Source organism: Prunus dulcis, chromosome 6 (assembly GCF_902201215.1).
Source record: "Prunus dulcis chromosome 6, ALMONDv2, whole genome shotgun sequence".
NCBI classification, from domain to species: domain Eukaryota; kingdom Viridiplantae; phylum Streptophyta; class Magnoliopsida; order Rosales; family Rosaceae; genus Prunus; species Prunus dulcis.
In genome coordinates this window covers 29,368,016-29,394,138 of record NC_047655.1, presented here as the reverse complement: position 1 = coordinate 29,394,138, position 26,123 = coordinate 29,368,016, and the positions used below count along the sequence as shown (strand labels likewise).

General features: G+C 36.2%; 4 protein-coding genes across 8 annotated transcripts; 1 reads left to right on the top strand and 3 right to left on the bottom strand.

The window, feature by feature from the left end:
- Positions 1–629: 629 nt before the first annotated feature.
- Positions 630–5,109, bottom strand: LOC117632919 (protein FAR1-RELATED SEQUENCE 12-like). 3 transcript variants are annotated; one of them, XM_034366557.1, is made up of 6 exons: positions 4,898–5,109; positions 3,905–4,446; positions 2,873–3,192; positions 2,423–2,710; positions 1,463–2,010; positions 630–965 (listed from the first exon to the last, which is right to left on the bottom strand). In XM_034366557.1, coding segments are annotated over exons 4-6 (750 nt in total). In that variant the 5' UTR covers positions 2,424–2,710; positions 2,873–3,192; positions 3,905–4,446; positions 4,898–5,109; the 3' UTR covers positions 630–764. The 3 variants fall into 3 exon arrangements, with proteins under 3 accessions (XP_034222448.1, XP_034222449.1, XP_034222447.1); XM_034366558.1 differs by having other exon boundaries at positions 1,463–1,958; XM_034366556.1 differs by lacking the exons at positions 630–965; positions 1,463–2,010; positions 2,423–2,710 and having other exon boundaries at positions 2,771–3,192; positions 4,898–5,099.
- Positions 4,908–13,965, top strand: LOC117630639 (AP2-like ethylene-responsive transcription factor BBM). Its single transcript, XM_034363334.1, has 10 exons — positions 4,908–4,938; positions 5,394–5,416; positions 10,049–10,391; positions 10,705–11,419; positions 11,535–11,617; positions 11,782–11,790; positions 11,917–12,005; positions 12,385–12,509; positions 12,582–12,658; positions 12,830–13,965. Exons 1-10 carry the CDS (start codon positions 4,908–4,910, stop codon positions 13,963–13,965), a joined length of 2,631 nt encoding a protein of 876 aa, XP_034219225.1.
- A 3,953-nt stretch (positions 13,966–17,918) lies between these two features.
- On the bottom strand, positions 17,919–23,828 carry LOC117630909 (phospholipase A(1) LCAT3). 3 transcript variants are annotated; one of them, XM_034363766.1, is made up of 12 exons: positions 23,424–23,828; positions 22,821–23,328; positions 22,061–22,152; positions 21,662–21,789; positions 21,361–21,496; positions 21,187–21,238; positions 20,580–20,680; positions 19,856–20,035; positions 19,207–19,364; positions 19,016–19,070; positions 18,474–18,527; positions 17,937–18,328 (listed from the first exon to the last, which is right to left on the bottom strand). In XM_034363766.1, exons 2-12 carry the CDS (start codon positions 23,047–23,049, stop codon positions 18,164–18,166), a joined length of 1,350 nt encoding a protein of 449 aa, XP_034219657.1. In that variant the 5' UTR covers positions 23,050–23,328; positions 23,424–23,828; the 3' UTR covers positions 17,937–18,163. The 3 variants fall into 3 exon arrangements, with proteins under 3 accessions (XP_034219658.1, XP_034219659.1, XP_034219657.1); XM_034363767.1 differs by lacking the exons at positions 19,016–19,070; positions 19,207–19,364; positions 23,424–23,828 and having other exon boundaries at positions 17,919–18,328; positions 22,821–23,384; XM_034363768.1 differs by lacking the exons at positions 21,361–21,496; positions 21,662–21,789; positions 23,424–23,828 and having other exon boundaries at positions 17,919–18,328; positions 22,821–23,379.
- A 123-nt stretch (positions 23,829–23,951) lies between these two features.
- On the bottom strand, positions 23,952–25,383 carry LOC117630910 (60S ribosomal protein L38). Its single transcript, XM_034363770.1, has 3 exons — positions 25,270–25,383; positions 24,374–24,557; positions 23,952–24,142 (listed from the first exon to the last, which is right to left on the bottom strand). Exons 1-3 carry the CDS (start codon positions 25,270–25,272, stop codon positions 24,120–24,122), a joined length of 210 nt encoding a protein of 69 aa, XP_034219661.1. The 5' UTR covers positions 25,273–25,383; the 3' UTR covers positions 23,952–24,119.
- Between the last annotated feature and the right edge of the window lie 740 nt (positions 25,384–26,123).

The window sequence follows — 26,123 nt, the reverse complement described above, 5'->3', positions numbered from 1 at the left end:
TTTCTGATCTCTCCTCTTGTCTCCTCGCGTCTCGTCTCAGCAAATTAAACGGTTCGATTCGATGGATAATTTTCTCAATGAAAGGTAACCAGCTATTGGGGTTGGGGTGGGGTTGGATGGTGACAAAGTTGATGTGGATGATCTAATACTATTAGGCTGGCTTTGGATGATCAAATCCTATTTATACATACAAGCTGATTCAGTGAGAGGTTGGGATGAAAAGATAAAGTAAACCAAAAATAGAAACAAATCTAAGATAAGCCAAAATCAAAATTCGGTTTTATATATACATAGATGCATGCAGAAGAGAAGAGCCATTGGTGGTGGGAATATAACTAAAAATAACATTCAAGTTTGAGCCAAGAAAAAAACTGACCAAAAGCCAAGATAGCTAATAGCTATGGTGATTCAACAAACCTATTTTCAACTAGCTATTATTACGCATTTATAATAAAACTTAACCTTTCTTTAAAACGAAAAAGAAAAAACAACTTTACCTTTATCTTGAAATCAATGAATACAAGCATGCTTACTTGTTCCAAGTGCCAACCATACCATACGAAGCATTTGTTTACAGGGTAGTAGTAGGGCAATTGAAACAAAACACAGAGACAATAGATATCCCATACTTACTGGAGAATCTCCCTCCAACTAAACTCATATTTATCATTGCAATGCAAAGTAATACTTGTTCAGTACAACAAAATTAAATTATAAAGCTAATGTGAATATATACAGTATACATTAGGTTTAGGATGCTAGGACTATCTGAGGTTATAGCGCTTTTTCCCTTCCGATTCAATCTCCTTTACCTTGTCGACAACATACTGAACTTTCTTTGACAGGTCTTGTGTATGTTCCTCAATGTGATCAAATAGAAGATCAACTATTTCTCTAAGTGAAGCAGACTGCTTTCTCTCAAGGAACAGCTTGCGAGTTAATTCTTCAATCTTTGTCTTATCATCCTACAAACACATTCCACATCTATTAGATAATGTAACAGTTACCCACTGACACTGAGGTCAATCAAATCAACTCTTTGGAATAAATAACAAAGAGACAATGAAAAACACCCATGAAACATATGCAACCAGGAAGAAGGTTGCCTGAAAAGAAGACCCGAGTTAAACTTACTAAGAGCTTCGCAACTTTCACCTCAATGGATCAAATTAAATGGCAGAACCAGAACTTTGACAAATCTAGAAAAAACGATTATTTTGTTTCTGAGCTTTTTAAATAATAAAAAGGGAAATGCTTTCCTGTCTCACCAGCCAATTAAATTTAACATATTTGACCATTCCAATATCAATTCCACATATACAAAGAGTGTGCAAGCTTTCCAGTTGTCCAATTTGGTTTATAATCTGAGTCAACATGGCAAAATTTCATGAGGCAAGACAAAAAATTTCTTCGAACAAATTAAGTCAATAACTAACAACTGAAAAAGAGGACAATAACTGACCGGTACTTGATCAGCAATCAATCCTTTTTGACCTTTGTTGGCAGTGGCAGTCAATGCATGAGTGTGCTCCTTCATGAACCTTGTGACAATACTAATTTTCTTTATCGATAGCATGGCCTTACAACCTACCCTAGTGGGAGCCCGAGGCTTTATGGTAGTCTTATCACGCCTATCAGGCTTCCGGTAACCCTCCTTGTTGCACACAAAAGTCCGGCCAATGATGGTTCCACCATGTTTGGATCGAGCCAGGTAGTTCATACGAGTCATGAAACCCACACGCATGCCATAGGCATTATAAAATGCTTGTGCAGTTTCTTCTGTATCAAATTTCTGACCCACATACGGCTCATGTGCTTCGACCACTACACTTGATCCATCTTTACAAGGATTTTGAGTCACTTCATCATCTTGTCCTTGTCCAAGATGAGACATCTCTTCAACTTCAACAAAGCTTCCTACCAATGCACCATCATTGGAATGCTTAAGCTCGGCATCACTTGAATCATTTAACACCCCATCATTAATATTTATATCAAGTTCAGAATCCACTGCAATATAACATTCATGGAATCAATCATGAGGATCCTAGTGCAATGCAAATTGTTCTTTTTTCTATATTCAGTAGTGTCAGTGGTATTCATAACCAAGAAAAAACAAGTCACTATCATATCATGTCATATTTAAGCAGATTGATATAAAGCATATGAAAGTTGAAACGAACAACATAAATACACAATGTGAAAAGAAAAAGCCATATTCAATAATTCAAAGACAAAAAGAAGATTACAAGAATAAGTTTAACAGTAAAACCACGGTCACCCCTAGAAACTAAAAGGAAATTGGAAAACCCAATTGACAGACAGTCAAGATCAAATATTTGATTTTTTTTTTCAAGATAAGTCATTGAAATTGAGAGAGAAATTCAAAAACCAGTGTAAAGTAACTGAATTTGAAACTTACTGAGTCATTTGATTTTTCTGAAGCCCGAAATGCCGGCGGGTCAGATCCGCGGGAACTCCATGTTTGTTTCAAAGCGAGAAGCTCAGTCCCAGTGAAAGGGAAGAGGCTTTTGGGATTTCAGTCTTCGTAAGAATAATGTAATCAATATTATGCACAGGTGGGGCTTTCTAGTTGAACTGGGTCGGGTGGTTTTGTTGATATAAATTGTTCTATTCTCTCGAACATGGCATTGGCAGCCATCTGCTCTGAGAATCACATCTCTTATAGTTATTCTACTCATCCATCCCCCTAATACAAATACAAACCAATAATTATAGGCAACGAAACGATTAATCCTAAATTAACAGGTAAATGTTAATTCGATTCTATTGAATAATTGAACAAAAAATTTATTTTGATCAACAGCCATCCATCCCATATAGAAAAGGAAAAGGGAAAGGAAATACACACCATCATATCAACTGATAGGTCGGTAAACATGACTTGACAATAGATTGAGAAGGCCAGTGTGAAAATTCAATTTACAGATTTCACATTTACATTACAAAACGAAACGCAGACTAGGAGACATTTCGACGGTCTTTTCCCTTTCCCTCGGATGATACAATTTCTTGGAGATTATCAGTTATGCGCTGGATCTTTTGCGACAGGTTTTGAGTGTGCTCTTCAATGTGATTGAATAGGAGGTCTATGATTTTTCTATATGAAGCAGACCGCTTTCTCTCAATCAGCAGTTGTTGAGTTAATTCTTTGATTTTCATCTGTTCATCCTGCAAGCAAAAACCAAGCACAACAAGCCCTTAAGAAAGGAGGACATGATGAATGAATGACTATGTTGTGAAAGACTAATTAAGGACAGATTGCATAATGGAACTCCAAAACTCATCTTTCTTTGTTACTACTGAACAACAATGCTACTACTGAATAAAAGGGAGGCTAGAAAAACAGGCTAACACTTTCAACTGCAAATCTCACTTACACATAGCATATTTCCCAAAACCAACAAGTTTTGAGATTAATGATTTCATTTATTCCTTAAAAACTTTTAGCAAAGTACTAACCACCCTCAGAACATTAATAATTACACCCTCAATATGCATGCAGACGTGTGAAACACAAGACTTAACATAAGGCTAGACAGACACCATGGGGACATGAGAATTAGTGAATGTGCTTATTAGGACTTGAATATCAAGGAAAAAGGAAAACCAAAAAGGGTTCATCCATAGTTCCACAACATATAGATATAGGAACAATCAATTTTTAACTAAACAAGAATTGTTTCCATGGGTCTCTCACACTAATTTGAACTCCGATAAAGATACTGCAGAAGGCAGATAAGCTTATAGCATCCAAATTGAGAAACAATGCTAGTTAACATGCATTTCACTGAGACAAGTATTTAAAACCCTAATCAATTCAAAAGAGCATTAACTAACACCGCACTGGAAAAAAATAATGAAAACAATAAAGAGAAGTTACCGTAGTAGATTGATCATTCGATCCTTTTTTACCCTTCCCTGGAGACAGTGTATGGGTATGCTCCTTGACAAACTTTGCAACTACCCACTTTCCAATACTCAGTTTCTTAACTGAAATCATTGCCTTGCAACCAACCCTAGTGGGGGGTCGAGGTCTCACACTCATTCTCTCACGCTTATCAGCCACTCGGTAACCCTCTTTGTTACATACTAGCGTTCGAGCAATGATGGAGCCATCGACCCTAGAACGAGATAGATCGTTCACACGTGTTCTGAAACCTATTCTCAGTGCATATGCATTATAAAATGCATGTGCAGCTGCTTCTGAGTCGAATTCCTGGCCCAGATATGGTTCGTCTCCTTCAACTGCATTTTGTTCCACTCTTGAAGAATTTTGACCCACTTGCTCAATTTGCTCAAGACTAGAAGCCTCCTCGACAACACAAGTTGCTAGAATTGCACCATCATGATTTAATCTAAGCTCAACATCTGCTGAATTATCTAAGAGCCCATTTTGAGCCTCTGTATCAAATACAGAATCCACTGCAAAAGCATAAACTTTGAGTTTGAGCCATTGCCAAGCAAAAATAAACAAAAGCAACATAATACAAGAAAAGCCCGTCTCCATGACATAAATTCTCAACTTGAATTAAGCAACAAAATGGTCAGATCAGATGGGCTACACTTAGACTAGACTAGGAGGGTCAAGAAATCAGCATATTCCATCTCCATGATTTGCATTCATCACAATCACATGCTCATTCATTCTCAAATGGATAAACATAAATGTGTGTGTTTGTGTGTGTAAGGCACAGGCTACAGACCCAATACTACAAAATTAAAAAGAAATAAAGAGGTAAAAAGAACAACACACAAACACACACAACACACACACTTTGGCGTTCATATTAGAAGAAAACAAAAACACCATGAATCAACCGAATATCAGATTCTTGTTTGTTGTAAATAAGGACTCTTTAAAAAGAGAACTTACTGATTGATCGATGGTAAAGCTGAACGAACCAGAAGAGGATAGTATTAGTTACAGCCACCAAACCCAATTGAACGCAACCCACTGAGAGACAGAGAAAGAGAAAGAGAAAGGAAGCTGTTTTCTGTTCTCTCTCTCTCTATCGTCAATCAGAGAAGACTCGTTGTGTAACCCGGCTTGTTGTGTACATTTTTCTGTTTTCGGGCCGGTAGAGCTAGAGTGTGGACTCCCATTCTCAGCCAAGATTTTAAATAAAATAAATTAATCCAAAGCCCAACATATCTTTAATTCCCTCTTCGGCCTGCCCAAAGCCCAACAATACCCAACCTTTAAAAACCCCCCTGAATTACTCTTTTTATTTTTATTTTTCTGTTGAAAGAGATGCTTGATTAAAGATAGCGCTGAAACAGTAAATACTATCATAATTCAAGTCCCGGTTCGCTTACTTACTGAGTAATAATTATTATTATTATTATACGCTCGTATTTTCAAACTATAGATAATAATAATAATAATAATAATAAATAAGAATGGGAGAACTGAGAGTCTCAGGTCACTCCCAGGCATAATAATGTTGGCCACTATAAAATCTTGTAGCCTATTTTACGTGACCTAGGCTATATATATATGAACATTATTCCTTTGAAGCTACAATGATTGACCACTTAAATTGCCACTCCACTTAGCTACCTATACCTAGCAACAAATCACTCCGCTATTTTCTCCTGCTTGTTACCAGCTGCCTGTCTGTCTATTGCTCTGTCTCTCTCTGGGGCTGGAGAGAGAGAGAGAGAGAGAGAGAGGAGCTTGGTCCACTGTTACTCTGATATTGGCCCAGCCCATGTTCGAAGCTGCTTTGAACATAAAATCCAGTCAAGTAATGCATGCATGTATCATGTATGTCACCCATGCTGATGGTAGCTAGCTAGCTACCTTCCTTGATCCCAATCAATCACTACCACATCAGAATCCGAGATTCAGAATGCAATCCATCATTATACTGTAAGGCATTGACAGGCAGGTGCAGCATTTGACCATTTCATGTAATTTACACACAATGAACATAATTTACATGTGGATGTGGAGTACTAGTAGTACGACCACCGGCCACCAGGGCATGAAAATGAAAGCCATGTGTTGATACATTGGCATACTTAGATTGCCATGTGTATAATTACTACATTTCATGTCTCTGCTGTGGTTATATATATTTTATTGTTTATCATTCACTTCACTCATCACGGCTCAGTCGGTCATCGCCATGGGGAGTTCACAGTAAATTTACCACGGTCAAATTTGAAAAGCTAGCCATTACCATTCATATCATATACAATAATATTATATTATAATGACCTAGCTAGGGTTAGCCATTTTCCCACCCCTAATTAAAAGATGGTCAAAAGTCATACTCTCTCTCTCTCTCTCTCTCTCAAATTTCCTTTTTACATCTTCTCTGATAGGGCATGATGGTGATTAGATTACCGAGAGTATTTATTTTATTTTTACAGTGGCAACAGGCTTTGATTTATAATTGTTAACTAAGATATTGATAAACAAATAGTTAAGGCCATGTGTTTTACCGTCTTTGATTCCTTCCTTCCTTCCTTTCTTCCTTTCTTGACGGTCAAACTTACAGGGAGCTGTTTTTTGAAGCCTTCGAGATGAATCTCTCTCTCTCTCTCTCTCTCTCTCTCTCTCTCTCTCTCTCTCCCTCTCATTTATGCACCCACCTCCACTTTTTTTTTTTAAAGAAAAATGCTAGCAACCTTCTCTCTAACCTTCTTTTTTAGACATTCTCTATTCTTTTTATGACAAATGTCATTTTCCTTACACTTCAAACAATGCCATTAATGCATCATCCAATTTAGTTTTTGTTTTCCAAGTTTACCCTTTTAAAATGTATTAACTTTTATATTTCCTTCAATTTATTCAAATTTTATTATAACTTCTTTAGCACATTGTTAAAAAATAAATAATTAAAAAAATAAGAAAAATGTCATATTTTTTAAAAATAAAAATAAGGTTTGTTTCATAACATTGTTATCATTTTTATTTTGTTTTTAACAAAGCACGCGCCTCTTTGGAAAAATTAAAAAAAACTTCAGTTTTTATTTTCTTATTTAATTTTTAACAAGGTGGTAAGAAAGTTATTAAAAAAAAAATTAGCTTGTTATTGAAAAAATAATAATAATACATTTAATAAGGGTAAACTTAGAAAACAAAAACTAGTTTGTGTGATGCATTAATGACATTGTTTTTAGTGTAAGGAAAGTGACACTTGTAATGAGAAGAAGGGAGAATGTCCAAAAGAGAATGTTAGAAAGAAGGTTGCTAGCACTCTCCTTTTTTAAATTTTTTCTTACCTTCTCTCTCTCTCTCTACCCAATATTACCCCATTAAGAGATATATCACAAATTTTCAAATAACATATAGGTATGAACATATATGTATGTTTCTATAATACTATATATTATATAAGCAGACGTCTACTATCTACTAACGTTTTGCAAACATATAAAATAATATATCCTACGTATCTAACAAGATATACAAACAGGTCAGGTAACTAGTTTAGCAGTGCACTAATTCTGAATATATACGCAGTGCAACTTGCAAGTTTTACAGACTGAAAAAGACAAGTACCAAAACTATACCTGTAAGTAAATAAGTATGATATACACGTTTGTTTGTTTGTACGATTGGAGATATATACGTACAGATGGAAACAAATTCAGAAATTAATTATAAAGAACTAAGGCATAGAGGCAGTTGACAAAAAGTGCTTAAACTGAAAGAGGCGTGTTACGTATATGTATATATATATGAGACAATTGGATTTGAAAGCTTTTATATATATATATATATATATATATATATATATAAGTATATATAGGAAGGAAGGAGAGAGCTCCTCCATCTTCTTGCAAATTGCAATTGATCTGTCCCTTTCGAAATGACCAAGTTATTTAGAGAGAACTCATCAAAGACCCGGAAGACAAGGGTTAATGTCCTCACATAGGGGTGCAGGCTGCAAACCTCTCTCCCCATACAAAAATAATAATATATATATCTCTGCTAGCTGCATGCCATATATATATATATAATATTATAACTTGTCTTTCTTTCACTGTATCTGTATGTATGAATATACACAATACAATGCTTATATACTGATTAATTAATTAGACTACTTTAGGATTCCATCCCTTCTGCCTCTGCCTCTGCCTAGCTTTCTCTAACTTCATGCACTAATCAAATTACCAACCAAACTTTTTTTGTGTTTCTTTCACTGTCAGTCGTATTCATACATGCATATTATATGGATATATCATGAATATTATTAGTTAATAAGGAGAGAGCAACTCAGCTAGAGAGAGAGAGAGAGAGAGAGAGAGAGAGAGACCCCCGTTTGTAGCGGGGGAGCAGAGCAGATTGATGATTAGGACGAGAGGATAGGGATAATAGTTAAATAATGTGATATGGATGGATGGAATGTGAAAAAGTTATGGGTTTTGTTTGTTCGGGGTAGCCAGCCAGAAGAGTCAGAGAGACAGAGAGAGAAAGCTGGGCAGTGCAAATTGCATTGCAGTTAAAAGGAAGAGAGCTATAAATTAATAGAAGAGAAGAATTGGTGTTGCTGGAGTGGGGGGTCTGGAAGGGAGAGAGTCATGCAACGGCTATAACTTTTTTTTGTTGTTGCTTGAATAACACGAATAACTTTTTCACATATCTATATATTATTGATTAAAAATAGTAAAATAGTATTACCCTGTTATAATAAAGTTTTTCTGGGCTGGAAGGAAGGGGTCGAATAGTGATGATGATGAGTCTGTCTGTCTGAAAACATATGTATCTGACATGAAATGACTAATGTCCAAATGGGCATGAATAAATGGGCGTGGACAGGAGAGGGGGCTGCGTGTGGGTTTTTTGTCACACTTTGTCAGATATATATAATTAATCAAATTTATTGAATATCATATTCTTCTACTGCACAGGTGTTTCACAGCAAGCAAATTGAAGAGGGAGGGAGGGAGAGATACTGATCATGCATTCAAATGGAAGGAAAGTGGAGAGATATTTCTCTCTCTCTCTCTCTCTCTCTCTCTCTCTCTCTCTCTGTGGTTAATTCATATACTAGTAATGACTTACATATATGATATACAATAATAATAATAATTCATTATTGGTGATCAGGATTGAGGTTACAAAATAGAATAGGGTCAGGGATAATATCTTTCAAAGTTCATATCCAAAAGGAAAAGTAATAATGAAAAGCAAGAAGCACACACAAGGGGACAAATGATATAATTAGTTTGTTTTAAGGCTACGAAAGCACACATGCTCATGTCTAACTAGTTTAAACAAGCATTTACAGCAATACTATACAATGGACCTCCTTCGAAAATCAATTGAATAATCATATTGTTTTCTTACCCTCGTACGTGTACCTATTTATTATTCTTATTCTTAATTATTATTAGTATTATTTTCTTAACCCTCGGCACCTTTTTTTTTCTTTTCTTTTTTTGGATATTAACTAATTAACTAATTAATAATTAATAATTATGAGGTGCAAAGTTACAGTATCACACTCATCACCACCCATCATGTCCTATTGTCATTAATCTTATATATATATGAGTTTGATTAAAGATCCTGCAAGACCCCGTACGTGTGAAGGAGGAGAAGGGGAGAAGGAGAGAGAGAGAGAGAGAGAGAGAGAGAGAGAGAAATAAATAAATAAAAGATTGTTGCATTGGAAGAAATGATTGTCATTTTCAATTAATTCTAGGTCTGCAAATTTTTTGACCTTTCCTCTTCTTCCTTTAGTTGCAATAGCTTATACCCATATACGGCCATGGAATGGATCCTCTCTTTCCTATCTTGAAACAGTACAACTTGCTCCTCCTCAAGTAATAAGCTCAGCTACTTCATTATATCTTCTTCTTCTTCTTCATGCATGGAGAAGCAATAGCTAGCTACACTCCTCAGTCCTGACCGCCCTCTCTCTGCTCTGATATATCATTTTTCTTTTACTAGCTAAAGCTACAACCATTAATTCATCAAACAAGTGCTGATCTTGATTTTTGAACAACATACATACATACATATATATATATATATATATATATATATTTGATGGGTTCCATGAACTGGTTGGGTTTCTCTCTTTCCCCTCAAGAAGTCGTTCCTGCTGATCCATCCATATCTGAGGGTGATCATCATCATCATCATCATCATGACGGCCATGAGTTATCTGATGATCAGACCGCCACACTAGTCTCTCGCCTTGGCTTCAAGTACTCCGATGACATCTCCGGTACCGATGTCTCCGGAGGCTGCTTTGATCTCACTTCTCATGATGACTCATCTGCTACTACTACTGCTGCTGCTGCTGTTCCTAATAATCATTCTCACAACCACCTCATCCCTCCACCTTTTGGCATGCTTCATCAAGCTGCTGCATTCAACACCACCAATATTCACTCCCAAGGTTAATTATACACCACTGTCTGAATAAAACCCTAACCCCTAACCCCATTCAATATCTGTATATACATATTTTGTTCTCACTTCTCACAGATAGATCAGTATACAACTATACAAGTGAAAGAAAATAAGGAAAGACGTATATCACTGGAAGCCTTTTCTTCTAATTCTTTCTTTTTTAACTTTTTATTTAATTTTTAATTTTTCTATTTCTGTCATTTCATTTGGGGCTTCCTTGATGATGATCATCTTAAAAATTACCAGATATATTAATCGTAAGTTTGGTCTACCATATTAATTAATATATTGTATATCAGGTGCAGATTGGAGTAATATGAACTCATCAGATAGCAGCACCTACAAGACGACTTCAGACCACCTGTCTATGCTGATGGGAAGCAACAATTCGTACAGAAGCCAAAACCTTGAAAATCATCATCAACAGCCAAAGCTTGAAAACTTCCTTGGCCGACACTCCTTCGTTGCGGATGAGCACCACATCGGCGGCCAGAGTAGTAGTAGTGGCACGCATGCATACAATAATAATAGCACCAGCAGTACAAGTACTAGTAGCTCAAATATTGGGCTTTCCATGATCAAGACATGGCTGAGAAATCAACCAGCACCAGTAATACTACCTCATCATCATGACCATCATGACCATCATGATCATCAGCAGCGCATCAACAAGAAAGATATTAATACCACCGACACTACAACAACTACTAGTAGTAGTAGTAGTGCAGTACAGACTCTTTCGCTTTCGATGAGTACTGGATCTCACACTCATCATAATATTACTAGTACTGCTGCTGCTGCTACTGGAGAAACTTGTTCATCAGATCGAGATAATGCGTGTAATGATAATAACAAGCTGGCAGTTGTTAGGACCACCACCTCAATCGCTCCTCCGCCCGGGATCGATAGCCAGACTACTAGTACTACTGCTACTGCTACTGCTGTTGAGGCCGGGCCCAGAAAGTCCGTTGATACTTTTGGACAGAGGACTTCTATATACCGTGGTGTAACCAGGTAATTAATAGCTTCATTCTAGCTTTCTCTTAATCATTTTTATTATTAATTATTAATGCCTTTTATGAATTATTACTATTAATTAGGGCTTATTTGTTTGTTTCAATGCGTACAGGCACAGATGGACAGGTAGATATGAAGCTCATCTCTGGGATAATAGTTGCCGGAGAGAAGGACAAACTCGCAAGGGAAGGCAAGGTACGTAGCTAGTTAATTGTTGTTCCTTTTCGAGTTTATTGATTTAATTATGTAATTTAAAGATACAGCCATGGAATCGTGCATGTTTTGAATTAACTAATAGTGCTTTTCTTTTCTGGGTCTCGTGTGATGTGGCCGGCTTTCCATCTCAATCCTCCTTGCAGTTTATCTGGGTATGTATGTACAAAGTTGTATACCTTTTCTATATATAATTTTCCCCTTTTCGTAGAGATTTTTACTTAATCATTTTCATATAAATATGCCATTTTTAATTGAATGCATGCATCCTCGATCCGTAGGTGGTTATGACAAGGAAGAAAAGGCAGCTAGAGCTTATGACTTAGCAGCATTGAAATATTGGGGTACCACAACCACTACCAACTTCCCGGTGAGTTCAAAAAAGAAGAAGAAAAGAATTCTCAAACATTTTACCTATTTTTGTTTTTGTGGAGCAAAATCTGTCTCAATGTCGGCATTGGTATTGACATGCTCTCATGCACTTGTTTATAGCTTGGTATTCGAATCTGGAGAAAGTGTTTTACAGAGAGTATCTTGTATACATAATTAATACATTAGAAATACTTTATACATACATGTACACTCCTCGATTCCCAGCAGTTAATTATTATATAACAGGGAAAATATTTAAAGTAATCCCAGAGATATTTAAGATAATAGAAATACTTTAGGATTATTATCTGATAATTATGTATGAGACACTGGACAACCTTTGAGTATTATGGCTTTAATTTGATAATTAATGCCAGATCAGCAACTATGAGAAAGAGATCGACGAAATGAAGCACATGACGAGACAGGAGTACGTTGCATCTTTAAGAAGGAAGAGTAGTGGCTTCTCTCGTGGTGCATCTATTTATCGAGGGGTAACAAGGTATGTAACAAAGACAGAGAATGTCAAGTGCCTATATCAGAGTAATTGATTTTGTTCCTTGTGCATAACCAGACACCACCAGCATGGGAGATGGCAAGCAAGGATTGGTCGAGTCGCAGGGAACAAAGATCTCTATCTGGGAACATTTAGTAACTTCTCTATCTTATCTTTTCCTGCAATATCATTTGACCTTGAAATTATTCATTCAGTCTAGCTACCTCTATCTATCATATATGATTCCCTTCTGAAACGAATTAATGTGTCTAGAGGAAAATACGTACGCAAGTTTTGATAAGATTTTAATGAAATAAAATATCTAGGTACTCAAGAGGAAGCAGCAGAGGCGTATGACATTGCAGCCATAAAGTTCCGTGGACTCAATGCAGTAACAAACTTTGACATGACCAGATATGATGTGAAGTCGATTCTGGATAGCAGCACATTGCCCATTGGTGGGGCTGCAAAGCGATTGAAAGACGTAGAGCAGGCTGCTCAACATCAACATCATGAGATGAGTCTGCTAGTTGATGGACACAACAGATCAGCACCAACAGATGATCATCATGACAAGATGATGATGATGATGATGAATGGCAGTACTGGCACTTGTCATGATCAATATCATCATCATCAGCAGCAGCAGCAGCAGCTGATCATGGGTAGTGGCACTGCTGCAGCTGATAACTATGGTAGTGGTACAGCAGGCGGTTGGCCAACTCTTGCATTTAATCAAGCAGCTGCTGCTGCTCATCAGACGCCTTTTGGCATGCACTACTACTCATCACTAGTACCATATAATAATAACAGTGGGCAGAGGGTTTGGTGCAAGCAAGAGCAAGAGCAAGACATTCATTCCAACACTGCTCCTCAAAGCTTTTATCATCATCATCAGCAGCAGGATCAGGATCAAGATCTTCATCATCATCAACTACTTCAATTAGGAAGTAGCCACAATTTCTTTCAGGCAGCTGGTATGGATTCTATGGAACACAGCTCAGGCTCTAACTCTGTCATGTATAGCACTGCTACTGCTACTAATGGAGGAGGAGGAGGAGGAGGAGGAGATCATGGTGGCTATATAATCCCAATGGGTACAGTTATATCTAATGATCACAATAATGGTTTTGGAGATGGCACTAATCATGATCATCAGGTGAAGGCGGTGGCTCTTGGATTTGAAAATGTGTTCGGCTCAACTACAACTTCTGCTAATGCTACAAATGTTACTGGGGATGCTTATAATAATCATGCAAGGAACTTGTATTATCTTCCGCAGCAGCAGCCGCAATCGTCATCAGTGTCATCAGTATCATCAGCAGGTGTGGCCAAGGGCGGCAGCGCATATGATATTCATGAAGCAGGGCAATGTAACAATTGGATGCCCACAGCAGTTCCAACGTCGACTAACAGTAACATCAACATGCCTCCTACTTTCACTGTCTGGAATGACACATAATATTTTATACAGTTGACTTGTGCTTCTATGCTAATTACTAGATCACCTCAATTAGCTAGCTGGGGAAGATAGGTTTTTCTTTTTTTTCCTTTTAATTTGTTCGTGCTAATTACTAGATGGCCTTCCAAATTTCACAAGGGATCTGTGTATCTCAAGTTCATAAATATCATGTGAGATGTACTTTCTCATTTGCTATCAATTTTGGGAACTTGAGATCGAATATTCTAATAGATCCTCGGAAAGTTTTATTAACACCAATTTCAGCAGTTTTGTAATAATTTTGAATAACTTGATCAATATTTCATATATATTGTATATATGATCATACATGGAGCTTCAGTTGAGGGATCTTTCAAATTAAGCTTATTTGAGGGACATCCTTGTATGGCCCACTCTGTATTATATTTCACTAATCCAAACTGTCTATTTTATAGATACTCATTTAAAGATCATCTGTACAAAAACATCACTTGAATCCGATATCATTTGACCACTCAATTGAATTATTGAAATTTTAGTACTTTCTTGAAGCACCATGATCGTTGATTTTATAGGACGCAATTGGATATCGAAACAGTTTCTGATTTTTCTATTTTTTGGCAAGGATGATCTATGAATGTAGACCTAAAAAAAGATGGTTTATATCATTGAAAAAAAATTCGTAAGAGATCCTAAAAGGTGTCCCTCAAATAATATTTAAGGAATCCCTCAATTGAAGGGGATTGTATGATGATAGACACATATCGAATGTGTATTATGTCCACTATTGGTTTCGTTTCCTATAGTTTTGTAGTTTACTTGAAAACAAAGGAAAATGAGTGGAAACGTACGTATTATTGGCTTTTGTTTGTTTCTTTGTGGTAGGATATATATATATATATATATATATATATATATATATATATATACACAGAGCTTCCATTGAGGGATTCCTCAAATAAGCTTATTTGAGGAACACCTCTTGTAGGCCCCACTCCGGATTGTATTTCACTAATCCAAACGTCTATTTTGTAGATACTCATTCAAAGATCATCCATACAAAAAATCACTTGAATCCGATATCATTTGACCATTCAATTAAGTTATTGAAATTTTAGCATTTTCTTGAAGCACCGTGTTCATTGATTTTGTAAGACACAATTGGATGTCGAAACGGTTTTCGATTTGTCTAATTTTTGGATCTTTGGGAAAAAAATTGTAGGGTACCCTAAAGGGCGTCCCTAAAATAAAATTATTTGAGAGATCCCTCAATAGAAGGGGACTGTATATATATATATATATATATTAGTTTATCATAATGCTCCCTCTTCATATAAAATAATAATGATAAATAGTTAGCATTAAATAAATACTTAAAATAACATTAAAATAAAGAAATATTTAATTATAGAGAGTCATTAGGAGTCCTTTATTTCTCTTTAGATTTAGGAGTTTCTAGATGTATTCTTATTTTAAGAGTTGGATAGAAAATATGATTGAAGGTGAATTTCCTTACTTCCTCCCTATATTTTATCTAAATAGATGATTTAGAAAATCCACTGTAAATGCTCTAAGAATTCGATCAAAAGTGCAGACTAATCTAATATTAGAAACAGTTTATGTTGTTGCCATCAGAATTTGACAGACAAAAAAAAAAAAAAAAAAAAATTTCCTTGAATTAGTAATTATGTATGTATAGTACAGTAGTTTTGTAGTTATTAGGACGTAGTTATATCTTGGTAAAAAAAATAAAAAATTAGTACGTAGTTAAATAATTATATATATTATATGAGGACTGGAATTACATAGGGAGAGAGAGGGTTAAGGCAAAGGCAAAGGCAAAGAGAAAGGCCTGTGGGAACTGGGATTGCATTGGAGAAATCAGCGGAGCACCCGTGCCTTCTTGGAAAGAATACCGTATATAATAAACACCACACACCACACCCTCCACTGCGTCAAAGATTTTATATTATTTGCTTAAAATAATCACTACTTCTCTCTCTCTCTCTCCCTCTCTCTGCATCCGCTTGCGGTTGCACCCTTATCCATGCAACGCAACCCCTCTCTCTCTCTCTCTCTCTCTCTCTCTCTCATATTATCAAATAAGAGCTTTATTAATTCCACCCTCCCTGTGGAAGGAAGAAAATTAAAACTTTAGTTATTAAAGCTTAAAAGTTAAAAGGGTTCCAACCCCTCATTTCCCGTCCCATGCGGTGTTCTTCTTTTTCTTCTTTTCTTGACAAACTTATTTGCACTTTTCTATATTTGAAATATTTCTCTGTCTGTCATACTTGTGTTAGACAAATGTTGTGTATATCATATGCATTTCCATACAAATTTAAAACTCCAAAAATTTGTATTTTCTGCTTTGGCTGCGGAAACAAGTATATGATGAATACATGGTGTGGATGATCATGGACCATTCCCTCTTCTTGTTCCTCCCTCATGTAGACGACAAGGCACAAAAACCCAATGCAGTAAAAGTCAAGTAGCTAGCTAGCTACCAAGAGACAGAGACAGAGAGAAATTAGATGGGATTTGGGCTTTGATATATATATATATATATATATGTAAATTGTAGCGTAATTATTAATAATTAATATTATACCTGGGAATGGGATGAGAGAGAGCTCAGCTGCTGCATGCAAGCCTCCTCATGGGTGTCTGTGTCTGTGTGACTGCCTCAAATAGGAGAGAAGAGATGAGAGAATCCTCTCCCTCCCATCAGCTACCCTACCAGTAAGTACTACAAGTCCTAGGAATGCTCATTCTCCTCTCTTTCTTTCTCGGGCTTTTCATTCATCTCTCTCTCTCTCAATTTTATTTGATTATTATTATTACCTCGAAACCCAAAACCCACTAAAACTCTGTTTGGGATTCAAACCTTTTTGACCTTTGACCATGCATCCTTCCACCTCTCTCTCTCTTCCACTGAATAAAAAATCTAAATAAATGAATAAAAGTGAGAGAAAAAAGAAAAGGAAATATTTCTTGAACTTGCAAGCAAGCATTATATATCTTGGATTGGATTGGATTTAAGTGTTGGTTGTTACTGATTGGTACTCCAGGTCCCAAGTTGATCTTCTTCCTTGCCAATGCGTAGTATATAAATGTGCCCATTAACACACTCTCTCTCTCTCTTCTCTCTCTCTCATTAAAATTTAAAAGGGGAGAAAGCAAACAATTAGGCATGCATGAACTCAAATTTAATTACAATACAAGTATAGGGACATGATTTTGTGTGTGACTTAAGGTGCCTGCCTTGCAATAATTATTTTGAAATCTCTGACCACCAGGTATACTGGATACATGAGTCATGAGAGAGAGAGAGAGAGAGAGAGAGAGAGAGAGAGAGAGAGAATGTATCCATATATCCTTGTGTTGTGTTTCCCTATAAACATATAACATTATATACAAAATTCATATTAACAATGGAAAGTTTCATTCTGCATCTGCACCACACAACACCAATGAGGCAATTACCATGTTCCTGCAGTCTGCAGAGCCAAGGAAGGGTGAATTATAGCTATATATAATTAACCAAAGTTTCTTCTGCTGCATATGTTCAATTACAACATTAATTTGAACAAGGTTAAAATTAAATGAATGTGATCTGATAGTGTGAATATCGATCGAGTAGCTTAATTAGTCTGGCTGGCTGGCCATATAGTACTAGTAATACCAATGGGGCAAGATTTGTCAACCGTGGACATGACATGAGGCTGCTGCTGCTGGCCAATTGCAAGAGTAAGACATGGGTGGGGATCTACAAACACGTTTGGGTGATAAATAAAATGTTAAGGAACCTAGACCGGCTTCAATTCCATGCCAAAATACAATTCACAACATTTCTGCTCATTCCCTTCAGCAACCCAAACAAAAAATAAGAACTTTTGTGCTCATTCCCTAGTATAAGTACATAGGTATCGCGTTTGGGAAAACGACAATCATGAAATTGAAACATTGAAAAATACTGAGCATAATGCAGCCTGTTTAGTGTATGTAATGTGATTTAAAGTTTCAATAACCCAATGCATTGTTCAAGGAAACATGCTCTCCGTACACCAAGACTACTATACATTCAAATAACAGATAAGGCCCAGCAATAACGAATTTAGTTCAAGTTTATGGTGCTATCACAGTTATTTATAACTTGAACATAAATATGTGAAACAAGTGTTCCTTTTCAAGCAGAAAAGGATTTCACTCATTCACCCGCTTATTTTGAAGAGGCATCTGCAACTCTGGATGTCTTAGAACGTATGCTGACCCTCTGTTCAACTCCCAACCACCTTTGGATATGTTGAAAAACTGTTTTATCACGCAATAGTTCCCTGTGTCTTGCAGCTATTGCTACTCTTTCAACTGCAGCAAATCCATCTGCCTGTGGAATAGGAAGAAAAAATGTTCGATAAAATTCGCTCAAATTCAGAAACCACTAGTGCTTGCAAATAAAGCGCAGAGGGAACTACTGGATACAGTATATATTATAGCCAATAAGAACTAAGAATACAGGTCAGATAGAGCACCTTTGCTGACTCAGCCGGAACTGTTTCATCTCCATCCACATAAGAATATTGAGGCTGGAAAGAACGAAAGAAATAATGTAAATCATAGATAGCACAAAGGGGATAAAAATATTAACATCGAAGGGACATGCTGAGTGTCAAACTGGAAGTTACTATTTGATTTGTAGCTGGATTAAGCAGCAAATGACTTAATCAGAAATTTAGAGGTGCAAGTAAAGCAGGGCACAAGAGTCAAGGCTTAATGCATATAATGTGTCGGATAAAATAGAAAGCAACTGTGACAACAAAATAAAATAATGCAGATTAGAACTTCAGAGTCTGGATAATATTTGACAACGTGGACTAAAAAATTTCAAAAATAAAGCTCAAACTCAGGTACAAGTATACAACTCTCTCTAACAATGATAGGGTTGATGATATCAATGACAATGCCAGCGATCGGAGACCAAAGGGCAGAGGATTTAGGTTGTTTGAACCCATAGGATAACTTCACACATGACTTTAAAGAAAATTCATGATTTCACAAACAGTACATGACTCACCATTGAATGGCATATTTCAGACAAGTCCTCAATTGGAGATGTCTTCGAACCATAGCTGCATTAGTAGTACAAATGTCAGACACTTAGCAGCAGTGAAAGAGATTGAGCAATGGTTGACCAGTCATACCATGGGTTACAAACCCTGTTCATGTCTCTTGTTTTGATTTAAATAAAGTAGTTCTCTTACATACCAAACACCAAAAGGTGTGTCGAATGATGTTCCATAAATGTTATAGAAGCAGACTCCATCTGGTAGTTTAGCATTGTTTAAAACCTGGCGAGTCTCAGCAGCCCATCTGAGAATAGAAAAGTTAAATGGCAAAGCTACCGTTTTACCATCATAACTTAGCTGCAGTGAAAGAGATTGACATAAGCTCTGGCTATTGGTGAAGGGAGACAAGAAGTAATTTTGAGACACTAAGATATATGCAGGGAGACAAATTTCAGAGTACAATTGCATCCCAAAACATAAGGAAAAATTTAGGCACAGGAATATGGTCATTGCTTTCCAGGGACTGTAAAGGTGAACATGAAAATACCCAGCAAATCAACTATTGTCAACTGGAATAGACGACATGATCAGCATGCTACACTATTGGAAAATGATTTTATATTTTGCAACTGCTAAACTTGTCTATAGCGCAAACATAGTCCTTATCACCCACAAAAATTATATGAGCTTTGATAAGTATGGGATTTGATTATATTAGATATAATATGTTTTTCCTAACTACAGTTCAAAATATAAGCACCAGAAATTCAAGATAACAAGACAAGCCAAAATGACACACAGATGCTTTGGTACAAGAAATTTTGAGAACTTTCTTCTAAGAGTGGCACCTCATTATGTTTCAATGCTTCTTCAAACAAAGATATGCTTTCAATTGGGCCATAAGACTCCAGATCCACAAAAGTTTCCCCATCCTTAGAATGCTTCCTCCAAACCTGAATTTCTGGCAGTTCTTTCCAATCAAATTTAGGATTTGCCAGCATCTCATAGATTGATGGGCACTCAACCAACTATATGCGGAAAAAAAAAGTCAGGTTTAGTTCTTCACAAAAGTAGCAAACATCTAAGAGAATAAATCACTGTAACAAGTGAAAAATGTAGCCCAAAACTTGATATATGGATGAAAAAAATCAACTATAATTTCTTCATCATGGATAAAATGCTGTTACGTTAATTAGGTGGAGGGATATCCGCCACTTCCCAAAAAATAAAAAATATGTATGCAATTCAGTTACATATTACAAGAACACTGAACAATTTTTTTATGGTGTTCAAATGCTTAAAAAATGTGTTTCATGGGTGCCATTGTGAAACATGTTGGGGATTCTCTTGCACACAGTTAGAGCATATTGACTTGGATCCGATGAAGGGTGCATTTCCTAGTGGCAACTCAGTATTCATGTACTTCCATTTATAAATTTGTTTGATTTGTATTGTTACTAAAAGATAAAGACTCATTCACAGCATGTCATGCTTCCACTTGAGATACTGATTTTCCTATTATTAAGTTTAAATACACACATGAAGCCAAGTTAGCTTGATTTAATGTACTACCAGCTGGTGCATAGTCCACCTTGACACGAAAAAGTAGCTCTCCAAGCCTTCAACAAACTGCAATCCAGTTAAGAGAGAGTCATTGATGCATCCTGGCGCACCTGTAAATTGAATTTTGAAATCAATAGTCAAGGACAAAAACATATTAAAAAACCATTAAGGTTCATAATTTTTTGCCGTCTACAGCCTATCAACAGTGGGCTCAGACTCTTTCCTAAATTGATGTGAAGGCATGTAATTGTTTCTTCACCTTAATTTTCATCTAAAGCTTTGCAGGTTGAATATTTTTTTCATGAAAATTTGGATTGGACACAGATACTTTTTTGTTCAGGGGTAGCAAAACCAAATGCTTTGAGTTCCAGTCTGTAGCGGTTACATCTTTCAAGCAAGTAATGATGTTTGATGATAAATAAGAAGATAAAATATAACCACTATTAACAGAAAGGATAGTAAAAAACTACTGCTGTGATTTTGATCAAAAAGACCAAAAGGGAAAATATTTCTAGCAACCTGAGAAGATTCAATGAACAGATTTCAAGAACTATTGACATTATACATGAAAGATCATCAGTCCAAATACGAACACAAACAGGAAAAAGGAAACTACCTTGAAAAGGGCAAGCTATGCAAATCCATTTACTCACATACTTCAAAAATACCTGCCGATGAACGATTTAAACCATCGGTCATGCCTCTTTTGAGATGAGGAGTTTATATTTTCTGCATATATTTGATAAAAATTCATAAACATCAACTAGCCACTAAGAGAAAGTATGCGCACATCATTATGGAGTGACATAAAACATGTGACTAGCAGTCCACCCATTGAATGTGAAATTATATTTACTTTTCTACCCCCAGAAGCCTTGTAAGCAGTTTCCAATTTCACCTTAAGACCTTCCATTAACTTGTCAATTCTGCCAACACAAGAACCATGGTGGTTAGATTAGTAGAAAGAAGGAACCTAGTTGTCAGACATTGTCATGATAGTCGAATACCTGTAATTGTCGCTTTCGGATTATATATGTTATAAGATAAACTTCAGCCACCCAAAAAGAAGTAACCAGTTGAAAATAAATTACCTATTGCTTTGTCGGAAATCATAGCCATATCCGAACAAAGTGGTTCCTTTCTTATACCCACATCCCACTAGCATATCAATCATATCATGGAACTGGTATACCTCTTTCAAATGTATGCATTTCACAAACTGGAAACAATAAAAAAATTTAATATAAGAATTTAATTTCCGAGGAATAGTAAAATAAAAAATCAAGTTTGTCATTTAAAGGTGCAAAAACAGTTGCATGTTTCTAATGCTATTCATCAACCCAACTTCACCAAAACAGAAGAGTTCCACAATCACTAGTGTGCTAGATTCAAAAGTCATCATTTTCAAAAGGGCAAAAACTTCGAATTTAGTGAGGTCGTAAAATTATATGCTGCATAAACCAAACTATGAGAACCCATATAATTCTTACCCAAGAAGGATCTAGAATATCAATTGCGTATAGCCCATAATCGTCACCCGGGACCACAATTTCAGTGTCTTTGTCTAGTGTTTCTGTATAACCTGGAAATACAAGCAGAAACGGGACATCAAAGGAAAACTTAGACAATGATAAGAGACGCAAAATTGGGGATGAATCTGTTAGTTCCCTAGAATGAAAGTTTTACCTTATTTTTATGATTCAAATTCTACCATACCAAACCAACCCGTTGGGTTTGATGTTTCATTCATGTACATTGAAGCGAAATGATAGTATTAGTAGCTCTTCAAATAAAATTATGACTCTGATATATAAATTTTGAATGAAATTGTTAGAACATAGATGAAGCATGTTTGAGTATCCAATTGATCTGAATATCAGTACGGATGTCATATAATATAATCAGCTATGAGAAGTATTTAAGAAGATGGTTTAAAAGTTTAGATTTTTGTAGAAGAAAATATTACTAACAGTAAGTATCATGTAAATATAAACAAACAGATGATTGACAAAATTCCACAGTTGCCTTGTCTCCCCTTGCTAGCCAGCCCTAGACACATTTTCTTTTCCAATTGCCACACGAAACAAGGAATCCAACTATGAATAGTAAAAAGGAAAAACCAACAACACTCGTCTCACTTGACTCTCCTCTCCTGTTCCTCCACCTTGTCACCAACCAAAGCCCTCCTCCTGTTATATTATATAGGTACATATATTCCATATTAGAGAGAGAAAGAGAAGGGGAAGGAACCTGTTTGGGGATTATAGACAGACCACAGCTTCTTCTTGAACTCCAAGTCGGCCAGTAGGATCCGAACCCAAACCCGGGTGTCGAACCCGAGCTTCTTCCTCTTGGAATGCAGAATGGAGCCTCCAATGCCGGACACGAGTAGAACGGGGTCGAGCTCGGTTTGGGCGGTGCGATTGTCGTGGTCATGGTCGTCGAAGTCGAAACAGGGGCAGAAGCAGCGCGCTCCCATTCCACTCCGATTCTGCCCTCCCTTCTCTGTTATTTGGTGGAAATTGGAAATATGGTGTCTTATGTCTTAGAGTGGCAGTTGTTGGACTTGGAACTGAGAAGAAGAGAATTGTGACGTTGCTCTTCTTCTATAGAAGTTAATTAAAAGAGCCTACCACCAACCAACCTACCGCCAGTGTCAGTCAGAGTGAGGCTGAGACTAAACTAACTGAAAGCCCTTCCTTCCATTTTGACTTGGTTTCCAGTTTTCAGTTGTTTCTTTATTTCTTCTTTTCCTCCTCTGTAAAATTGTATTGCAGTTCCAATTTGTATCAACAGGAAGGATCTTATTCCTAAGAAATAACGTGAAATGAAACAGAGCACGTGTTCACCTACCTCTCTGGTTGTACCTGACCGTCCGCCAAAGACAACACTTGCCATATTAAAACAGAAACGAGGCCCTTCCAATTTCCAAATACGACACATACGTTAACGCCCAACGTACTGGGATAGGTTGGATGATGATGATACTAGTTATGGCATCTCCTAACAAGGATATTCCTAAGGAATCTATAATTTAATTCCTGATAGATTGACGGATACGGAACTTTTATCACTCAACTTTCATTGGATTGGATTGGACTGGACTTGCTATTTGTGTCGTTATTTATGTTTTAACAAGTTAACCTCTCGACTCTCGTAATGCTTTTTTTTAATCACCCAACTACTAAGCCTATTTGGAATTGCTTCTGAAAGAGCTAAAAACACTTTTTAACAACTAAAATTGCTTCTAACAGTGTTTAGCAGAATTGTAAAAGTACTTGTTGCTTCTTGATTTTTTTTATGAAAATTCAAGATTTTTATAATGAACACGCTTATGCGCAGAAGTACTTCCTAGAGAAGCAGTCTCAAATGAGACCCAAGTGCTAAATTTCAAACAAGATATCCATAAATAAAACCACTAAAATAAAACTTAAGTCCACACATATACCCCAAATACCAGGGCATGAATCCATAAATTCTTCAAAATTCCCAACAAAAAACAAATCCATTGCATTCCTTAGATTTTGTCAAGCTACTCAAATCTCTTCTTCACAGGTCCTGCACGCTCAAACCTACAAATACAAAATTATTGCAAACTAGTTGTTAGTTATACAAGTGAGCCTTAAAAACAAACAAAAAAACAAAAGAAAGAAAGAAAGTCCCTTGATTCTTCCATTACTGGAATATTAAAACAATAGGAACCACATGTGTGCATGCTTTCTCATACACCTAAATTCACAGAGATGACCATATGCGAGTTGCAAATCATAATAAATGACACAACTGAAAACGAAATGCTATACCTGGAGGAAGGGATTGCTTCAACTTGTCGGCCTTCTCCGAATCAAACACGCAAAGAGTGTAAAGGTACTTGGAGCATCGAACCTTAAACTTGACAGCATCTTTGCTCCTCTTGATTTTGACAGAGCGTGCATCCTTCCTTCTTGCAGTTAGAAGGAAATCCTTAATCTCGTGGATTTGCTTCGGCTGTTAGCACAGAGACAGAGTACATACATTAACATTCTCAAATTTAAAACCAACAAGGCTTGTATGTTCGCATGTTTTAACATCTACCATCCATCACTTGACACAGCTATACCAGATTATTAGTGTGTCAATTACTTCTTCTTCTTTTTCTTTTCATGAGGATTAAATCCATATTGCCAGAAAGATACAAGAACAATGGGTGGGACACCAGGAAAAAACATTATACAAACCATGGTCAGACATGCTTCAAAGGAAACACACAACAAGCTGTTCATTTTCCAGAATCGTAACTGTATGAACCACTGCTTTTGTATTCAGCTCCAAAACACAAAATCATTGAGGTCCATTCTAAATTGGAACCAAATACTAAACCTTTTAAAATAATTTTGATCTTTAGTTTTTAACTTAAATATCTATCATGTCCTCCACAAATCAAAATTGAAATTGGTCAATATACACCCAAATCATCGGGAAACAAAAATTAGCTATAAATCAGCTGCATGGTATATATATGCAATTCAAAGTACTTCCTTTAGCTATCATCAAACATATACGAAAGCTGTAAGCTCACACAAATGATACTAATATTCTAAATCTCCATTCAACTTTTTTCTCAAATTTACTGAGAAACCGAAACCTTACATAACACCTGACTAAGAGAAAGGGTGAATTCAGTGAAAAGCAAAGTGCAACAAACTAAAAGAAAACGTACCATTTTGCTTCCTGTTTGATCTCGAGGCTGCGGCTTCTCTCAATGACCTGAAGGCGGAGTTGGATATCGAGACGAGTTGGATATAGAACGCTAAAACCCTAATTTTAAAACTTTTTATTACCGATTTTGTCCTTATAGCTTTGATGCGTTGTCGAAAGAGGTTGATGGGTATGGAGCTCCGAAAGCCCATTTTTACATTTTTTATTAGTTTTGGGCTACCCAGACCCAAATATCTCTTCATTTGGATATAGTAAAAATATTTCTTTCTTTTTAAAATTTAATATTGGACATATAGTAATTTTATATTTTAGAAAAGTGATTCTATGGACACCAAAACGTTGTGATTAGACACACGCAGGCATACATTTTACTATAAAAATGAGAGTTATTCCAATTCTCTCACATGAGATGATTACTATAAAAGTATAAAATCACATTCAACTTAAGTAAAGTCGAGTCTATGTTAGAAAGAAACCATAATTTTCAAGTATCTTACTTTATATTTTCTCTAAACACCCTACCAAGTTTACTAAACAATCTAAACTACTTCGAAGAATCAACAATTTTATTTCTTAAAATGTTAAAGATTATATATTTTTTATTTAAAATAAATTTTATTAAAAATAATAATAATAATAAGGAAGATGAGGCAGCCGCCACTCCCCCCCTTTCACGTTGGAACTCCGCTACACTAATTGCCTACTATCTCATCCTTTTTATATTTATTTGTTTTATCTCATTTTTTCCTCTCTCATATTAGAACTTCCCTCATTTTGCCCATCGAGAATGCCCCTATTTTTGAACTCTATAAACTCTCTCTCATCCGAACGTCCGTTATATCATCCATTATTTTT

Coding starts and splice junctions, on each gene's coding strand:
- LOC117632919 (XM_034366556.1), bottom strand. Junction 3,193..3,904: donor CGAATGATCAATCTACTACG/GTAACTTCTCTT, acceptor TTTTGCTTGCAG/GATGAACAGATGAAAATCAA.
- LOC117630639 (XM_034363334.1), top strand. CDS start 4,908: ATGGTAAAGCTGAACGAACCAGAAGAGGATA. Junction 10,392..10,704: donor CACCAATATTCACTCCCAAG/GTTAATTATACA, acceptor ATTGTATATCAG/GTGCAGATTGGAGTAATATG. Junction 12,006..12,384: donor CAACCACTACCAACTTCCCG/GTGAGTTCAAAA, acceptor AATTAATGCCAG/ATCAGCAACTATGAGAAAGA.
- LOC117630909 (XM_034363766.1), bottom strand. CDS start 23,049: ATGGGAGCGCGCTGCTTCTGCCCCTGTTTCGACTTCGACGACCATGAC. Junction 21,239..21,360: donor TTATGTCACTCCATAATGAT/GTGCGCATACTT, acceptor GTTCATCGGCAG/GTATTTTTGAAGTATGTGAG. Junction 20,681..21,186: donor CATAGCTTGCCCTTTTCAAG/GTAGTTTCCTTT, acceptor TTCAATTTACAG/GTGCGCCAGGATGCATCAAT.
- LOC117630910 (XM_034363770.1), bottom strand. Junction 24,143..24,373: donor GAAGCAATCCCTTCCTCCAG/GTATAGCATTTC, acceptor TTGTATTTGTAG/GTTTGAGCGTGCAGGACCTG.